Source organism: Taudactylus pleione, unplaced genomic scaffold (genome assembly GCF_031769625.1).
Source record: "Taudactylus pleione unplaced genomic scaffold, aTauple2 ptg000642l, whole genome shotgun sequence".
Lineage (NCBI taxonomy): Eukaryota > Metazoa > Chordata > Amphibia > Anura > Myobatrachidae > Taudactylus > Taudactylus pleione.
In genome coordinates, this window is record NW_028285044.1 from 765,592 (window position 1) to 785,225 (window position 19,634).

General features: G+C 43.6%; 1 protein-coding gene across 2 annotated transcripts; it reads right to left on the reverse strand.

Moving 5' to 3' along the window:
- Window positions 1-1,992: 1,992 nt before the first annotated feature.
- CUNH22orf23 (chromosome unknown C22orf23 homolog) lies at window positions 1,993-19,627 on the reverse strand. Of its 2 annotated transcripts, none has more exons than XM_088455064.1 (7): window positions 19,539-19,627; window positions 11,831-11,943; window positions 10,846-10,908; window positions 9,839-10,021; window positions 2,785-2,913; window positions 2,605-2,705; window positions 1,993-2,446 (listed from the first exon to the last, which is right to left on the reverse strand). In XM_088455064.1, the coding sequence occupies exons 2-7, from the start codon at window positions 11,931-11,933 to the stop codon at window positions 2,351-2,353; spliced, it is 675 nt and encodes a 224-aa protein (XP_088311190.1). In that variant the 5' UTR covers window positions 11,934-11,943; window positions 19,539-19,627; the 3' UTR covers window positions 1,993-2,350. The 2 variants fall into 2 exon arrangements, with proteins under 2 accessions (XP_088311190.1, XP_088311191.1); XM_088455065.1 differs by lacking the exon at window positions 19,539-19,627 and adding an exon at window positions 14,416-14,504.
- Window positions 19,628-19,634: the final 7 nt, after the last annotated feature.

The window sequence follows — 19,634 nt, forward strand, 5'->3', positions numbered from 1 at the left end:
AGTCCTGCACACCATTGTTGTTCAGTGTCCTCCTGATGGTGGACTCATGAACATTAACATTAGCTAATGTGAGAGAGGCCTTCAGTTGCATACGGGTTAACTTAGGTTCTTTTGCTATTCAATTCAGCGCGCTGTTAAGGATTTCTCCTCCAGGGGTGCGAGCAGAAATCCGACAAAAGTACAGGCACAATGCTGTTTTCTGCCCCTAGCGCCGCGGAAACAGCATCGCACCGGGAAGTTTAATTGGAGAATGCTCCAACCTAACAGCGCACTGAATTGAATAGCTCCAGGAGCTCCCTCCCAACGCTACTTTATTCGGTTTCAATTGAATCGAGCCCAATCTGTCTGACTGTTGATTGGTGGAGTCCAAACTCTTTAGAGTTGGTGTTGTAACCTTTTCCAGCCTGATGAGCATCAACAACTCTTGTTCTGAGGTCCTCAGAAATCTCCTTTTGTTCGTGGCATGATACACTTCCACAAACGTGTTGTGAACATCAGACTTTGATAGATACCCGTTTTTAAAATACAGTCACCCCATAGATTGAAAATACCTGACTCTAATTTCACCTTCAAAATATCTGCTAAGCCTTAAGGTTCACATACTTTTGCTACTCACAGATATGTGATACTGGATAATTTTCCTCAAAAAAAAAATTATGTCTAATTTTTTTTTTTTTTTTGATTTGGTTCTCTTATCTACTTTTAGGATGTGTGAAAATCTGAGGTAGTATTAGGGCAAATTTCAGCAGAAATATAGAACATTCTGAAGGGTTCACAAACTTTCAAGCACCACTATAGGTGAAGCACTGTTTTCGTTAAATAGCGAGGTCTCATAGTAACTGACTACAACTGGCGTCATTATAAAGGGACTATTTATTAGAAAGAAAATTTGGAGACAAACATAATTCCACAAAAATCGGTCACCCATATTTGAAATGTACATTATGGGCCTGATGTGGAGTTGAATGTAGGTCTGCTGTAATTGGTCCCGCATTGCTTTCAAGAAACTGAATGCAGAGTTGTACTCATCACTGTGTTGCATTTTCTCCCTATCCGTACACTGAGTTTTATTCATGTCATCCTCGGGGTGCTCGTCTACCAGCCTATACAAGGCTTGGTGCAATTTTGCTCTACTCTTTTGTCTTTTCCTTTTAAGTTTAGATTAACCTTTCCAAAGATGTTATTTTGCGGTCACCCTTATAGTAATACTGCTATTTTTGCCTCTGTATTCAGCCTTTTATTTTTTAATAATTTAGATGGCTGCTTCAGATGGTGCTGCCATGGGTAGGATGACCAACTTGGGGATCTATTCATGGTATGGTATCTCACACACTGTAACCTGCATAGTTCGCCCAAGATGGCTGCCTCACCTGGTATGCCTGCAGATAAGTTGTAAAATATTTGGATCGGCTGGCTATGCAAGGTCTCTGCTCTTAGATTCAGTATGCTGCAACTTCCCCATTTTGTGTTATCTCTCCAAAGCATTACCTATTCCACCCAAGGTGTAACCTATGTAGTGCGCCCAAAATGGCTGCCTCGCCTGGTACCCTTTGTGTGTGGGATATATAACCCGTGGAAGTTATTACCCAAAATGGCTTCACCAACCCTGCATTATGTCCATCGTACCTATTATGTTGACTATTTTTGGTTTGTTTGCTTTATTCTTTTATACTACACCCCTGTGCTTTGTTACTGATGTTGTAAAGCAACTTTGAGTCCTGATGGAGAAAAGCGCTATATAAATAAAACTATTACAATGAATTATTATTATTTGGTGCAAGTGATACAGCTGGAAACAGACGTGTTAATGCCTCGTCCAACTCTGATATCTCACAATGCCCTGACACAACCCTCACTGAGCTTTGCCTACATGGGAACATGTGTGCTCTTGGTTTCTGAGTATGCGCGGTATAAATGCATGCGAGATGTGCACCGCAAACCGGCATTTGTCCAATTCCGTATTGGGCCCTAAAAATTTAAACAGACACATAATAAATAACAGCCATTTTAATATTCAGTCAGGAGGAGTGACTAGAAAACAGAGAAATGACATTGTTTTCCTAGATCTCACAGCTTTGTGAGCAGAATAGCTAATAACTTGGTATAGTTTCCACATTTAGTAACAAGGTTTTAGCATATACCTTTTGTAATCACAGAATACAATGGGAAATCCAGCAGAACAAGATGATAGTTCCAACACAACATTATGCAAACGGCCTGCACCCCAAACTATTCTCTTTATGACCCCTGTGGAACTGCTTGTAAATTCCTAGTTTGATCACAGTTTGTAGATAGGGGGCGAGGGGCAGTAATTTTTTTTTTATGAGCAGCACTGTATCATCATGGGAGTTTATGGGATAGACTCTGCTTTGGTGCCAGACTTCTGAAGTGCTTCCTTAAGCTCTGAGCTTCTCTGCTTATCAATGATTTCCATCTCTCTCCGCTTCTGTAAGTGAAAAAGAAGGCATGCTAAGATGGATCTGTAAGGGAAGTTATGGAATAATTATTTATACCCCATCTCGGAAAACCTATACATTGTTTATCATGGCTCCTCCCGGATCCTAGTATTATCACAAGACTTTCCTACTTTAAATCAGATGTTACCTGTGAAATTTCGGTGTTGATAATGTTGTGATATTGTTTTCCTTGTCCGAGTGCTTCCATTTCCTCTAAGAAATCCCATCTCTCCTGAATTTCTGCTACCACTGGAGGAACAAACAGTCAGCAGTTTATAATCCCACAATCTCAGCCCAGCTCTTCCCCAGTACTCTGCCAAGAACTTACACTCATCAAATCTGTCTCTCTCCTCCTGCTCCACGACTTCTGTTTGTGGTGGTAATCGACCTGGTTCCGGCTGCTCCTTCCCTGTAGCCATAATGTTCTGTAATCTGATCTTCTCTTTGTTCACGTCTCCTGTAGGGAAAGGGACTCTCACAGTTAAATACAATATTGTGCTGTTATGCCTAATTTTAGTAATAGTCATTTGTTTGTAATGTCTGTATTTACAGATGCAGAATTAAAGTTACTTGCAGCGACCACATTAACCCCTTCAAGACTGGACCCATTTTCATGCCTTTGCGCTGTAATGTTTCAATTTTTTAATTGAACCGTTAAGTTTATACGAGTATATTGGTCATTTTGGGACATACAGGCTTTTATGTAACCATAATATAGTATTTTGTTTTACAGATACAATGTAGAGAAAACTGGAGCGATTACATTTTATATATTTATAACATTGCCAGAAACTCATCCTGAAACATACTAAAGGTGCGTATTCACTAGGCAATAGAGGAACGACAGTACGATTACAACATTGTAATCGTACAGTCGTTCCTCATCTGTGTAGTGCCTATACTGAGCGATATGTCATTCAGTGCAGGCACCCGCCCTCATCCCTGAACATGCCCAATCTGTCGTTAATCGGTTGAAAACGACCAGTGGGAGCGCGCATCGCTGGTCGTTTTTGACATTTTAATGCCCGATTTGTGAACGATTAATGAGCGATTGAACGATTTCGTTATCGTTCAATCGCACATTTTAATCACCTAGTGGATACGCACTTTAACTCTCCTATGTAAATAGATACCAAATATTTGTCAATATACTTAACTTCCTATGGAGAAGCAGAGGCAGTGACAATATAATGATTGTGTAAGGTACAAATAACGTTTAATGCTTATCTGTATAAATCTCAAGTTCAGAAACCAAACGAAATTGTTACCTGGTGGGACTGACAGCCTGGGATGTGGGGATCGTGCTGGAGTGAGATTCCCCCATCCATATGTACAGATGTGTTCTCATACACTATTGTTGCAGTCGCGCCAAACAGCCCTTCTCGGGGAACCAGGTCCCTAGTGACATAGCTTGCGCTGAGCGTCTTTATCTCTCCAATTTGCGTCTTAGTCACAACGTCATGCGACAAATGCTGTATGCAAAGTGCTGTTATGCAGCGGCCGCTGCTTTTTCATGTCAAGTTCCGTTGTACAGATTCAGACTCTGCGGCACACAGATATACAAGAGTCTCGTGTTGCAGATAAGATACACATACGAGCAATAAAGAGTCGAAAAGACACTACATTGCTCAGCGCAGCTCACTCGTGCCAGGCTTCTCACGCCATATAGTGAATTGAGGCTAGGTGTATGAGGACACATCTGTAGATAGAGATTTATAAATGTCCCATCAAATACTGCTAGAGAGAAGTGCACATATTGAACAATAACTTCAGTTGAACATTAATTCTTTTCCATATGTGAAATATTCCGCTGATCAAAAAACATTTCTTACTTTTAATATAGATTTTCATCTATGTTGCAATTGCTGTCTCTAGTAATGATTCAGAATTTTGAACTAGAATCTATCCATTTGTAATTTGTTTCATCCTACTTAGAGTAAATGTCCCTTTTTACCATTCTCCTGTATAGAAAGTGACCTTTATACTTTCTCCTGTATAGAAGGTAGCTGAGGAAGTGACTTTTATGCTATTCTCCTGTATAGAAGGTAGCCGAGGTAGTGACTTTTATACCAGTTTCCTGTATAGAAGGTAGCTGAGGAAGTGACTTTTATGCTGTTCTCCTGTATAGAAGGTAGCCGAGGAAGTGACTTTTATATTGGTTTTCTGTATAGAAGGTAGCCGAGGAAGTGACTTTTATGCTGTTCTCCTGTATAGAAGGTAGCCGAGGAAGTGACTTTTATGCTGTTCTCCTGTATAGAACGTAGCCGAGGAAGTGACTTTTATGCTGTTCTCCTGTATAGAAGGTAGCCGAGGAAGTGACTTTTATATCGGTTTTCTGTATAGAAGGTAGCTGAGGAAGTGACTTTTATGCTGTTCTCCTGTATAGAAGGTAGCCGAGGAAGTGACTTTTATGCTATTCTCCTGTATAGAAGGTAGCCGAGGTAGTGACTTTTATACCAGTTTCCTGTATAGAAGGTAGCTGAGGAAGTGACTTTTATGCTGTTCTCCTGTATAGAAGGTAGCCGAGGAAGTGACTTTTATATCGGTTATCTGTATAGAAGGTAGCTGAGGAAGTGACTTTTTATGCTGTTCTCCTGTATAGAAGGTAGCTGAGGAAGTGACTTTTATGCTGTTCTCCTGTATAGAAGGTAGCCGAGGAAGTGACTTTTATGCTGTTCTCCTGTATAGAAGGTAGCCGAGGAAGTGACTTTTATATCGGTTATCTGTATAGAAGGTAGCTGAGGAAGTGACTTTTATGCTGTTCTCCTGTATAGAAGGTAGCCGAGGAAGTGACTTTTATGCTGTTCTCCTGTATAGAAGGTAGCCGAGGAAGTGACTTTTATATCGGTTTTCTGTATAGAAGGTAGCTGAGGAAGTGACTTTTATGCTATTCTCCTGTATAGAAGGTAGCCGAGGTAGTGACTTTTATACCAGTTTCCTGTATAGAAGGTAGCTGAGGAAGTGACTTTTATGCTGTTCTCCTGTATAGAAGGTAGCCGAGGAAGTGACTTTTATGCTGTTCTCCTGTATAGAAGGTAGCCGAGGAAGTGACTTTTATATCGGTTTTCTGTATAGAAGGTAGCTGAGGAAGTGACTTTTATGCTGTTCTCCTGTATAGAAGGTAGCCGAGGAAGTGACTTTTATGCTATTCTCCTGTATAGAAGGTAGCCGTTGTAGTGACTTTTATACCAGTTTCCTGTATAGAAGGTAGCTGAGGAAGTGACTTTTATGCTGTTCTCCTGTATAGAAGGTAGCCGAGGTAGTGACTTTTATACCAGTTTCCTGTATAGAAGGTAGCTGAGGAAGTGACTTTTATGCTGTTCTCCTGTATAGAAGGTAGCCAAGGAAGTGACTTTTATATCGGTTATCTGTATAGAAGGTAGCTGAGGAAGTGACTTTTTATGCTGTTCTCCTGTATAGAAGGTAGCTTAGGAAGTGACTTTTATGCTGTTCTCCTGTATAGAAGGTAGCTGAGGAAGTGAGTATTATATCAGTTTTCTGTATAGAAGGTAGCTGAGGAAGTGACTTTTATATCAGTTTTCTGTATAGAAGGTAGCCGAGGAAGTGACTTTTATGCTGTTCTCCTGTATAGAAGGTAGCTGAGGAAGTGACTTTTATGCTGTTCTACTGTATAGAAGGTAGCCGAGGAAGTGACTTTTATACCAGTTTTCTGTATAGAAGGTAGCTGAGGAAGTGACTTTTATGCTGTTCTCCTGTATAGAAGGTAGCTGAGGAAGTGAGTTTTATACCATTCTCTTGTAAAGAAGGTACCATACGAATGCTCTTGGACTTATTGGCATATGATAAAGATGACCATTGTCTTAAGTCTGTCGTGTGGAATTTCTTGGCTCTATATCTATAGTAACTTTTTCATCAATTCTTCTTGGGCTTTGGTTGTTTCTCACATTAATGGTGCATACACACGGTCAGATCTGTCAGATGAACAATTTCAGACAGTATTAAAATTAATGAAATCGTCAAAATCTGACTGAAAACACAGACAATGTCAGATATTGTTATCTGACATGCGGGAATGCTCATCGTTGCAGGCCCGTATGTCAGATTTTCTTTCAGATATGAACGATTTTTAAAATCGTTATCGTTCATATCTGACAACAAATCTGACCGTGTGTATGCACCATAATTCCGTTGTAATTAAATTCCACCTATCTGCACTTCCATTGGTGTATACAGTACGTACCATAATTTACACTACAGGTTAGCCAATAATCATCAAAAGTGTATCAGCAATATCTACACAGCATTTAAATCTTAATTTGACCAAGAAAATTCCATAACTTCTTTCTCATATCAAATACAAGGATATAACTGCTGCCATTACTTAGGGAAAGTAATATGGAAACGGTTGCCACAACATTCTGGTTTTCTATGTAACTGCAGCATGACTCACTGTTTGGCACTGGACATAATAAATATTAATTAGACTGTGCAGAGCTGTAACTAAATCCTGTAGAAGGTGGTTCCTATCCAGATCAGGCCTGGAATTCTGGGTGCAGAGGGAACATCAGGTTCAGATGCTGGTTTCAGTCAATCAGATCCAGCAAGGTACTGCTGTTTTTTTTTACCAGACCATATTTTGGAATTTATTTATTGTTATTCCATTTAATACACTGAGGGGCACATTCAATTGGGGGCGAGAAAAGCAAAAATCCCACACCTGCGAGGTTTTTACTGAATGTGTGGAATTTTTGCTATTCAATTAGGTGCATGTTTTTTTCTATTTTGAGCCCCGGTAGTTTTTGATTCTCACAAGTGTGATTTTTTTTTTTCTTTCTAAAATCGTTTATTTTAGGAAAAATCAGTGGGACTTGCTCTGGAACCCTGGCGGCACCCCCGCTGCGGATTGGAAGTTTCCAATTTGCTTAATTATCCTTAATTGCTTACCTTCTGCAGCGCTGTCTTCTGTATCCAGCGTCGGAAGCCGAGTCTTCTGCAGCAGTGAATATGTCAGTGTGTGTTAGTGTCGCTAAAACTCGCGCCCAATTGGATATGCCCCATAGTCCTCTACAATGTTTAATAGATCTGATTTGCATACATCTAGCTAATTTCAAGTATAGTCTACCAAGGGGGCTCATTCTTCTTTCAGCTGCTGCACCAGCCATCATTAATAGATGTCTTATATTGTCGAACTGTAGGGTTCTGGTATACCTAAAGGGTGAGTAGGACAGTACGAGGGGTTGAGAGTGTTCCTGAATTGAGGAGTGTAGAAGAGTGACAATGTTGGTCAAGGGCATTGCCTGCTAAGTCTGACGTGATGACATATTTTTTTTTTTATCATCTCTGAAAATATGTAATCGATCTATATTTGGTGCAACTCCTGGAGCCCATTTTATTTTGTCAGGTGCAGTTTTAAACCCGCCAACAAAAATAAACCTTTACATAAGCGTGATGAGCACTCCCTACATTGCACTACATATGACATTCTCACTTGTCATCACTTTATAGCAGCCATGAGTATATCACTTTGTTACCATACAAGTCATGTACCCAACCCATATCACATTACACCAGTTTGTGCCCCACTTCACTTTATACCACCCATGAGCCCATACGATATGCCAGCTATGTACCAGACCACCCCATCCTACATGAGATACCTATTTTTGAACAAATGTACCATATTTATAGGTAAGTACATGTCTATTGGGGCACAAAAATGTGCACAGTCAGATGGTAGGAGCTGTGCAGATTAGGGATGGGCAATACACTTGTTACATAATAATGATGCAGTAATAGGAAAGCAGTTAAAGCAGTATGTCTAACTTTCTATTGCTGTGGTATTACACGTGTCTCTCCACCAAATCTTTATTTATATAATGCCTTTCTTTCAATAGGACTCCAAACACTTTACTACTTAGGTAGCAAAGATCTTGGGTGTGCTGAGTTGCTGTTCTGTGTAATCATTCCCAAACCCATTGGAGCTTAAATTCAAAATTTCCTAACACACAATAGGTTCCATTTTTGTAAGTAGCCAATGAATCTACTAGTATGTTTTTGGACAGTGCCAAGAAACTGGAGCAGCCAGGGGAGAACATACAAACTCCACTCAGATAGGGACCTGTTCGAATTGGCGTGCAGGAGATCAAAGATCCAAAGACCGCTTAATTTATAACGCTGATAGAGGCTCCATCACAAAGACCTCCAATGCCTGGTTATACAAGGTCATTATCAGGTGTGATATCACTGTGTGAGACCTTTGTACAGTGATATACATCAGATAAATCATTTGTTCTCAAAAAATGGATGAGTGTCACTTATTAGAAGAGTAATATGCTGGAGCACTCTGAGTCCATAAACTATTAGCAGAGCAACGGTTGATCAATTATCGTACCTGAGTGCTGATGTTAATATAAAGTGTGAAGTGGATTGTGCTAGGAGCTGTAGTTCTCCAGACAAGTTGGTGCACCAGAGTATAATATACCTAGCCAGAATGGGAGTGGTATTTAATAGGTGTATAATGCATTAGTTGGTGCTGATGGCTGTTAGTCCACACGTGGTACAGCTTAACTAGGTCTTACATATATTACATCAGGTAGAACAACAGGTAGCATGTGACACAGGGAATATCACAGGATTACCAGCGGTAAGTATAACATATGGATTGTGGCAGTTTGGAGTTCAGGGTATCGCAGGGTGTTATAGTGAGCTGGGCGTGAACACTGTACTGGCACAGGCGGGTGGTAGCACTGGTGGCCTAGTGTACTTGCGTGTAATACAGCGGTACTGCTAGGCTTCAAAGTGGTGTATCTCCTGGATCTGACCGTCCACGAGAAACGTCAGGGAGTAAAGAAGCATAGCGACACCGCACATGTGCAGAGGATAGACCTCTCTAGCTGAGCTCCAGCAGGTCCTAGTGACCTTCGGCTCCGTCCTCCCAGTTAAGTGCTGGAGGGAGGTGCACTCCTTCCAACAACACTAACCTACAAAATTCTACAGCCCTGACTGTCTCCAACAGGGAGGGGGAGTTGTTGGTTCTGTAGTGTGGTGGGGTACATTTTATTGGCATAATGAGTGAGTTCAGTTATCACCTTCACCTCACATTGCAGTACTTGATTCCTGATGAGAGGGATGTCAGGATGAGCTTGCGCTCATTTACAGAACACATGTGGCATGAGACTGATGTTATGGCCTCCTCAGTCACCAGATCTGAACATAATTGAGGATTTATGTGATCATCTGGAACAACACTTGAGTTGGCATTGTATAGCACCATCATTAGGCGTTAGTTACATTATGTTCCCGTGGATGGATACTGCTGCATCCCTCCAGCACAATTGCATGCATTGGTAGACTCATTTTCATGGCACCTACAGATCATATTAAAAGAAGCATTAGCATATGTAAATTCATCCACTACTTACTGGTTGCTCGGGGTTGGAACTTCTCCCTGATGTAAGCATCTCCTGCTTTACATCTCTTTTCAGGACGTAACCTGGGCCTGGCGTTTGCAATGGATACTTTTGTCGGCTGAACGACAGAGACTGGAGGTTTCTGTTGGGTGATGCTGGAACTGGGGTGACATTGGATTGGCAGTGCCTCCCCACCTGTGAAAATAAAATAGGCAGATAGCAATAAGGTATGCAGTAGGGAAGCTGGCGGACGTAATCCCGACGGCCGGCTTCCCGACTGCTTTATCCCGGCGAGGGTTAAATGACAGGCGTTTAAATCTAGACGCCTGTCATTTTACCGACGCTGGGAGACCGGCGCCCAGCATCGCAATCGAAGTGATGCCGAGTGTGGACATCCGCGGGGGAGGTAAGGGTTAGGCTAGGGGAAAGGAGGGTTAGAGTTAGGCACCCCCGCGGGGGACTTAGGTTTAGGCGGCGGGAAGGGGGGTTTAGGGTTAGGCACTGTGGGGAAGGTTAAGGTTAGGCACCCCTAAGGAGGGTTAGGGTGGGGAGGTTAGGTTAGTAAATACCTGGGGACGATCGGGATTTTCACCCATGTCGGGCAGCCGTTGTCGGGATTTGAACCGCTGGACTTGCATCCGGCGGTACTTCATACCGATTCCAGCAATAGTAACATTAGTCAAATTAATTTAGCATTCACACCATTTTCATAATCATTTTCTATGTCATAGAAATAATCAGAAAGATAATAGTCACCTGATCACATCAATACATAAACTGCAACTGCACAGGCTTCCCAGAAAGCTCTCTATAATTCTTAAGGAGAATAATTGCATTTCTGCAACAGTATATTTTTACCACAGGAAAGGAAAGCACATTCTCCTGTACAAAACCATCTTGGCTGAGTAATGTGACAATGCCACTGTGCTACACCAGAGGGAGACATTTATCTCTGCCATATAAGTGTGACTTAGGAGAATGGCAATATGTTATCATTACAGAATAAAGAATAGACGTACTTTGTAATCGTTCTCCGATCTGACGCCGCTGGAAGTTTGTCAGCTTGGATTCCTGCATCATCACTGGAATGAAAATAGATGTTTAATGTTTGTTTTCTGTCACTGGGTTATAGATTTGAGAAGAATTTGAATAAGTGATACTCAAATAAGCAGGTTCCATCATTCATAGATGATAATGATGACAAAAACATTCTAATTTCCTTGTGCTTGCTAAGATGAACAGTGCGCAGTCAGCCTTGCTTTGGCTCTGAGTAATCGTACAATGTGGTGATTACAAATGTGCTGGAAGATCTGAAGGCCATCATTGCGCACTGACACACACATAAGTTATTATTATTACTATCCTTTATATGGCGCCACAAAGGTTCCGCAGCACCTTACACAGTACATAAATGAGCACGCAAGAAAAAACAGTAATAGTAATACAAAACAATGCAGGACAAGGACGTGGTTTATAAACATAGCTGCATAGCACAAGCAGCAGGGCCTCAGCAACCAAGTGTTAGGTGCCAATAGGGGAGTTAGCAGTACATGATAGTATAAGTAGGGGAGGCAAAGCACATGAGGGACGAGGGCCCTGCTCGTGAGAGCTTACATTCTAAAGGGTAGGGGCAGACAGACAGGGGCGAGACAGATGGGTAGATAGTGAGGAAGGAGCATGGAGCAGTTGGTTAGGATATATGCCGCAGAATGTTTATGTTATAAGATGACATTGTGTTATGTCAAAATTAAGTCCTTCGTTCATCTATATGACAAAAATAGATTTTATTTATATGTTATTTGCATGAGAAATGTACAAAATAAAGTAGTTGCCCTAGAATTTTTGTCTGTTACATTTTAGCATCTAAATACATCCAGCTAAGTATGTGGCTATATGGGACCGCCCCGCCATCCTAATAGTGAGTACTATAGTACCGGCTGCTGAGGTATACATGTAAAGGAGGATTTCTGTCATCCACACATTAAACATTCACTATGATGTCACCTTTCAGAAGATCTTCAGTCTCTTTACTGTACCGCACTGGCTTTGTACTGGACCAGAAACCAGCGCCCTTCGACACCTGGACATTTCCATCCCTCTGGGACATAGTAGGGGTACTGTAAGTCACAAGGTAACACAAAAGAGTATAATAGTTAAAAAAAAAAAAAACTTTTGGGCCTGATATACAGTTGGATGTAAACCCATTTGCACAACCTAAAGATGTGACTTGCAAATAATTTATTGCACTGTGTATGCGCACAAAGTGAGTTTTACTTGTGCCCACTTGAAATTATAGAGGCGGGTCGTGGGTATTCACATGGCAATTCAGTACAGTAGGTGCATAGCGACACCAAGCCAACTTACATACATCTTTAAGACTTACATACAACTCTGAGCCCCTGGGTCGGGAATGCATTAAAAGCTGGGGTAGCCCGTGTGCAGTGGACCCCCACACCATGAAGCCTCCTGATATCTACTGCCAGTGTGCCTGCCTATGTTGCTCACCAGCTCCCGATACTTGTCCTGCGGTGTCCTGTCTGATGATGACTTCTTTGCTAGCTCTTGTGCAGCTCCATCTTTTTGAATATCTCACTACAAAGATGGCGCCACCGGCAGGTACTATCTGTGTGCTCCCATGGTCGCATGTGATATCTTTTGGTCGGCTGTGCTGGACGATATCGCATGCGGCTCCGTTCCGGGTAATGAAGGACAGAATGAGGGATGTGTACTGTGGTACAATATGTCGGCTCGTTCTGCCGACATATCGTCCGGGTACACATCGGCAAGTGTGTACCCAGCATTAGTTTTCGGAGTTTGATCATGAATTTATGGCAGGCATATCAGGGCACTAATGGTAAATAGGTCAGTTACATAAAACATTTACCTGTATTAATACAGTCAATTAAAGGGTTGTATGTAAATTCTGTTCAGTGTGGTTTGGACGGATTTCAGCTCAAATTCATTAAAGCGGGCACAGGCACCACATTTTGTCATTTTGAATAAGAAGCTGTAGTTATGCAGGGGTTAACTAGCTTCGGTCATCAAATGTTACACTTGAAACCCACAGAGGGTGGTCACATACATATGACCCATTTGCCTTGACCAACAAGGATTTTGGCATGAATAGGGCAGTAAAGCGGGCACAGGCATCACATTTTGTCATTTTGAATAAGAATCTGTAGTGCAGGGGTTAACTAGCTTCAGTCATCAAATGTTACACTTGAAACCCAGAGAGGGTGGTCTAGTACATATGACCCAGTTGCCATTTCCCTTGACCAACAAGGATTTTGGCATGAATAGGGCAGTAAAGCGGGCACAGGCACCAGATTATCTCATTTTGAATAAGAAGCTGTAGTTGTGCAGGGGTTAACTAGCTTCGGTCATCAAATGTTACACTTGAAACCCACAGAGGGTGGTCACATACATATGACCCACTTGCCATTTGCCTTGATCAACAAGGATTGTGGCATGAATAGGGCAGTAAAGCGGGCACAGGCACCAGATTATCTCATTTTGAATAAGAAGCTGTAGTTGTGCAGGGGTTAACTAGCTTCGGTCATCAAATGTTACACTTGAAACCCACAGAGGGTGGTCACATACATATGACCCACTTGCCATTTGCCTTGATCAACAAGGATTGTGGCATGAATAGGGCAGTAAAGCGGGCATAGGCACCAGATTATCTCATTTTGAATAAGAAGCTGTAGTTGTGCAGGGGTTAACTAGCTTTGGTCATAAAATGTTATACTTGAAACCCACAGGGGGTGGTCACATACATATGACCCACTTGCCATTTGCCTTGACCAACAAGGATTTTGGCATGAATAGGGCAGTAAAGCGGGCACAGGCATCACATTTTGTCATTTTGAATAAGAATCTGTAGTGCAGGGGTTAACTAGCTTCAGTCATCAAATGTTACACTTGAAACCCAGAGAGGGTGGTCTAGTACATATGACCCAGTTGCCATTTCCCTTGACCAACAAGGATTTTGGCATGAATAGGGCAGTAAAGTGGGCACAGGCACCAGATTATCTAATTTTGAATAAGAAGCTGTAGTTGTGCAGGGGTTAACTAGCTTCGGTCATCAAATGTTACACTTGAAACCCACAGGGGGTGGTCACATACATATGACCCACTTGCCATTTGCCTTGACCAACAAGTATTTTGGCATGAATAGGGCAGTAAAGCGGGCATAGGCATCACATTTTGTAATTTTGAATAAGAATCTGTAGTTGTGCAGGGGTTAATTAGCTTCGGTCATCAAATGTTACACTTGAAACCCACAGAGGGTGGTCTAGTACATATGACCCACTTGCCCCTTGCCTTGACCAATAAGTATTTGGTCATGAATAGGGCAGTAAGGCGGGCATAGGCACCACATTTTGCCACTTTGAATAAGAAGCTGTAGTTGTAGTTACTGTATACATGGTGACAGCAATACTGTTACCTAATTCAGCCTGGGAAATGTGCATGCCTTATATAGTATATTGGTATTTCCATTATAATAATTGATATAATGGGGATACAGTATATAGAATATACTTGTACTAAGAAAATTATCTACAATTGTTAAAATATGTAAAATCTACCTGTGTTATATAGACTTAAGATGGGTCAGTGATTGCGACGAGGCTGAAGTTGGCTTCTTATTCATTTCTTATTCAAGCTCCAGCTTCTTATTCACTTCTTATTCATTTTCCAGCTTCTTATTCAGAAAATGTTATACTAAAACATTTAAATAAAGTTAGATCACTAAACTAAGACTATGTAAACAAAGAATTGGGTCCCTTACACAGTTTTCAATTGTTATTTTCCTGGCACAATAAGGATTTGGCCCTGAAAAGGGCAGTAAAGCGGGCACAGGCACCACATTTTGTCATTTTGAATAAGAAGCTGTAGTTGTGCAGGGTTTAACTAGCTTTGGTCATCAAATGTTACACTTGAAACCCACAGAGGGTGGTCTGGTACATATGAACCTCTTTGACCAACAAGGATTTGGGCATAAATAGGGCAGTAATGTGGGCACAGGCACCAGATTTCTTCATTTTGAATAAGTACCTGTAGTTTTACAAGGGTAAATAGCCTTGGTCAACAAATTTGACAATTGGGGTCTTTCCCTAAATTAGTAAAAGCCCCAAACCTCTGAGCATGGTCTGGTATTGGAATACAGGAATTAAAATTGGTGTGGGGTTCACCTTTTATTTCCATAACCAGCACTAGGCTGGTTATAGGGAGGAAGGGCTAACACTATAGCAGGGACACACTTAGCGTGCTGTCCTCCTGCCATCACATTATCCAGCACTAGGCTGGTTATAGGGAGGAGGGGGTAACACTATAGCAGGGAGACACACTTAGCGTGCCGTCCTCCTGCCATCACATTATCCAGCACTAGGCTGGTTATAGGGAGGAGGGGGTAACACTATAGCAGGAAGACACACTTAGCGTGGTGTCCTCCTGCCATCACATTATCCAGCACTAGGCTGGTTATAGGGAGAAAGGGGGTAACACTATAGCAGGGAGACACACTTAGCGTGGTGTCCTCCTGCCATCACATTAACCAGCCCTAAACTATTCAGCACATTTCTGGAATCTCTCAGAAAGCTGGTACACTGGCAGTGGCGTAATATGGGGGTGCGTGTGGGGCACCTTGCCCTGGGCACCATCTGACAGGCCCGGCAGAGCGGGGAGCTGATGGCCAGGGCGATGTCCAGTACTCAATGGCGTAACTAGGGCAGGGCCGCCGCGGCCGCACCGCCAGCCACGGTACTGGCAAGTCCTAGTTAGCCAGTGTAATCACGACCGCAGTGAGTGCGGTCAGCACTACACATTTACTCAGGACCGGCGCTAGGCTTCCCTGCGCCCAGTACTATCCTGTGCTGCACAGCCACGCCCCTTCTCTCCCCCTGAGCGCTTACCTAATACCGCCAGGCGAAGGGTGGGAGGCGTCATGGCGTCTCTCCCACAATGCATACGGCTCCAGCCCTTGAGGACTGCGGTGGTGCGGCCTACGACGGGAGCAGGAGCCGGAGCGGGGATTCCGATAAGTGGTATCTATATTTTTTTTTTATCCATGTGTTGGTCTAATGGGGGCACTGCATCGGGGGGGGGGCTAGGAGGAAGGTGACCTCTACTAGGGACTACAACTAACGGGGGGAGGTAACTACTATTGGGGGCACTGCATCAGGGGGGCTCTACTGGGGACTACTACTGGGGGCACTGCATCGGGGAGGGACCACTACTGGGAGCACTACTGGGGAGGGGACTACTACTGGAGCACTGCATCGGGGGACCACTACTGGGAGCACTACTGGGGAGGGGACTACTACTGGAGCACTGCATCGGGGGACCACTACTGGGGGCACTGAATAGGGAGGACCACTACAGAGGGCACTGTATAAGGGGAACTAATGGGGGACCGCAACTAGGGGTACTGTATAAGGGGCACTACTAAGGGCCTGCATAAGAGTTATCACTACTGGGGACATTGCATACTGGGGGTACTGTATAAGGGGCACTACTGGGGGCCTGCATAAGGGGGATCACTACTGGGGGCACTGCATGGGGGGACTGTATAAGGGGCACTGAATTAAGGTGCATATGGAATGGAAAGGAATGTTCAGAGTGACGAGATAGGGATGTGTGTCATGTTGACACGCCCCATTTTTAAGTGTCCACGCCCATTTTTTGGTGCACGCAGATGGGGGGGGCTCCATTTTTAAATTTGTCCTGGGATCCATATACCCTAGTTACGCCACTGCCGGTGCTGTGATCCCAGCGCCTTAGTTCTGCAGTCCGGTGAGATGTATCCCCAGTAGGACACATAAGTGTCCGGTGCTGGGACAGTATGTCTGTTTTCAGTGCCGGTCAAGGACTAGCAGCGGCTGACATGTGGCGCCGGCTGCTAGCTGAGTGCAGCTCATGGACCGCCGGACATTGAAGAGTGGTGACAGTTTTGACAATCTGAGCCAATCATGGCGCGCACCGGCAGCCAATATAAAGCGGCCACAGTGAGCCAATGGTTGTAAGCCGTGTCATGGCTGGTTACGCCCCTGGCGTCTAACATCAGATGTCTCTGGGAGGAAGAGTCAATTTGGCGGAAATGGGTGAAGGGCTCCAGCGGCCGTGGAAGAGTCCAGAAGACACTGGGCTCAAAAGAGAAGAGCTCCAGCGGCTGCAGAAGACGCCAGGCTCAATAGAGAAGAGCTGCGGCGCAGCTGCTAGCCAGAACGGGCCAGCGACAGAAGAATGTGACTGAGGACTCAGAGTACTGCAGTGGTTAGGAAGTAAAAAATGAATGAAGCTCCTCACTACAGCATCTCCCACTGGACAGGTAGACCCTCTTTGAAGCCTTACCATCATTAACCCCTCCCTAGACCACCAGGTTGTCAGGCAGTAGGCACGTAGGGGTCATCAGGCCTTAAGCCTGTGGCACAAATAGAGGGGCATTAGGCCCGTGCTCCTAAGGCTATAATTGACCCTGGGCAATAGGCCCAGGTCACATAAATAAGCGAGGTGCCAACTTCTCATCTTGCCCTGGGCGCCAAACACCATAATTATGCCCCTGGACCTTGGTCACTGTTACCTGGGTGAAGACTGTTGTGGCACTGAAAGTACTGAGATCATGGGAGTCGGCCCACCTCTGGTAAAGGACACAGTGGTCGTGGATGATCTAGGCTTAGTTCAGCCAAAGACTACTGGACCGGTAAGTCTAATTGCATTTTATTTTCATTCAATTGCATGCTATTTTAATTGTCAGGCATTAGGCCTGTGGCCACTGTGGGCGTTAAACTCTAATCAGCAGGGACGACCTTTGTTAGGCGGACAATATGCTTCAGCCAGAGAGGGCACTAGTCCCACAAGGTATAAGGGGCATTAGGCCCTATAGGGTTCATTTGGGATCCACATCATTAACCCATTGTTAGGTGGGCAATAGGCCCTATATAGTGTCATTGATCCCCTAGAAGGCAGGCACTAGGCCTGAGGCAGCATAAGATCATTAAGCCCTGTAGTACTGTTGTTCTGATTTGATAATAATGTATTGTGGTTTGTAACCTTGTTACATCGTCATCTCAGCTACTGCAATCAGGCCTCCATTATAAGGAAGGCTGTAGTAAGGTACCTGTTTGTGATTATTGTAATGCTTTGTAACTGCATTAGTCCATTGTCCTGTAACAATTATTAAATTTTTGGTGTAGATGCATTCTTGGGGAGCATAGGGGTAGCATGGTGATATGGAGTGCACTACATCCAGCCTGTATTGCTGTTGGCAGGGTGCTGGTGTATGTGTGTGTAGTCAGGTTGGTGTGTGTGGTCAGAGGCGTCACCTACCTTGGTGACACCTGGTGCGGACGCTCCCGGAAGGGGGCGTGGCTTCGCAGGAAGGGGCGTGAGCCAATCTTGGGGGCATTACTGCCTCCTGTTCTCGGCACAGTGGGCTTCCCCAGCGTTCCTGCAGCAGCTGGGGCAGTCCCTCTCAGCGTCCTGGCATCACGGTGACACCATCCGATGGAGTGACACCAAAATAGCATCGCGGATGGTCTCACCCAGTTCGGCCCGCACCTCCCTTGTGACGCCAGTGTGTGTGGTACACACTAAAGAAAGAAGTCAGTATAGTGAAGCTGTGTAGGTGGCTGGTTTCTTTTGTGTTTATGTGCAAGTATCAATATCCAGACCATTTGTCCATTGCCCAAATTATTATGCCAAAATCCTTGTGCTCATGTGTACCTGACCCCCCCTCTGTGGGTTCCAAGTGTCAAATTTGTTGACCAAGGATATTTACCCCTGCACAACTGCAGCTACATATTCGAAATGACAAAATGTGGTGCCTGTGCCCGCTTTACTGCCCTATTCATGCCAAAATCCTTGTTGGTCAAGGCAAATGACAAATGGGTTATATGTACCAGACCACCCTCTGTAGGTTTCAAGTGTAAAATTTGATGATCGAAGCTAGTTAACCCCTGCACAACTACAGCTTCTTATCAAAATGAGATAATCTGGTGCCTGTGCCCGCCTTACTGCCCTATTCATGCCAAAATCCTTGTTGGTCAAGGGAAATGGCAAGTGGGTCATATGTACCTGACAACCCTCTGTGGGTTTCAAGTGTAAAATTTGATGGCCGAAGCTAGTTAACCCCTGCACAACTACAGCTTCTTATTCAAAATGACAAAATGTGGTGCCTGTGCCCGCTTTACTGCCCTTTTCAGGGCCAAATCCTTATTGTGCCAGGAAAATAACAATTGAAAACTGTGTAAGGGACCCAATTCTTTGTTTGCATAGTCTTAGTTTAGTGATCTAACTGTATTTAAATGTTTTAATATAACATTTTCTGAATAAGAAGTGAATAAGAAGCTGGAGCTTGAATAAGAAATGAATAAGAAGTCAACTTCAGCCTCGTCGCAATCACTGACCCATCTTAAGTCTATATAACACAGGTAGATTTTACATAGTTTAACAATTGTAGATAATTTTCTTAGTACAAGTATATTCTATACACTGTATCCCCATTATATCAATTATTATAATGGAAATACCAATATACTATATAAGGCATGCACATTTCCCAGGCTGAATTAGGTAACAGTATTGCTGTCACCATGTATACAGTAAATACAGATATATGATATATTATCTCATAAACTGACATTACTATTGATAAAATAAATATGAAGAAGCATAGATACTGGCCCGGGCTCTGTGCACGGTAACAGCTCACCTGCTGCTGCGGGCTGGAGATAAGCTCTATCTTGCGGGCTGATGTGTCCCGTCACCATGGAGACAGTGCCGGAGAAGGGGCCGGGTCAGTACTCTG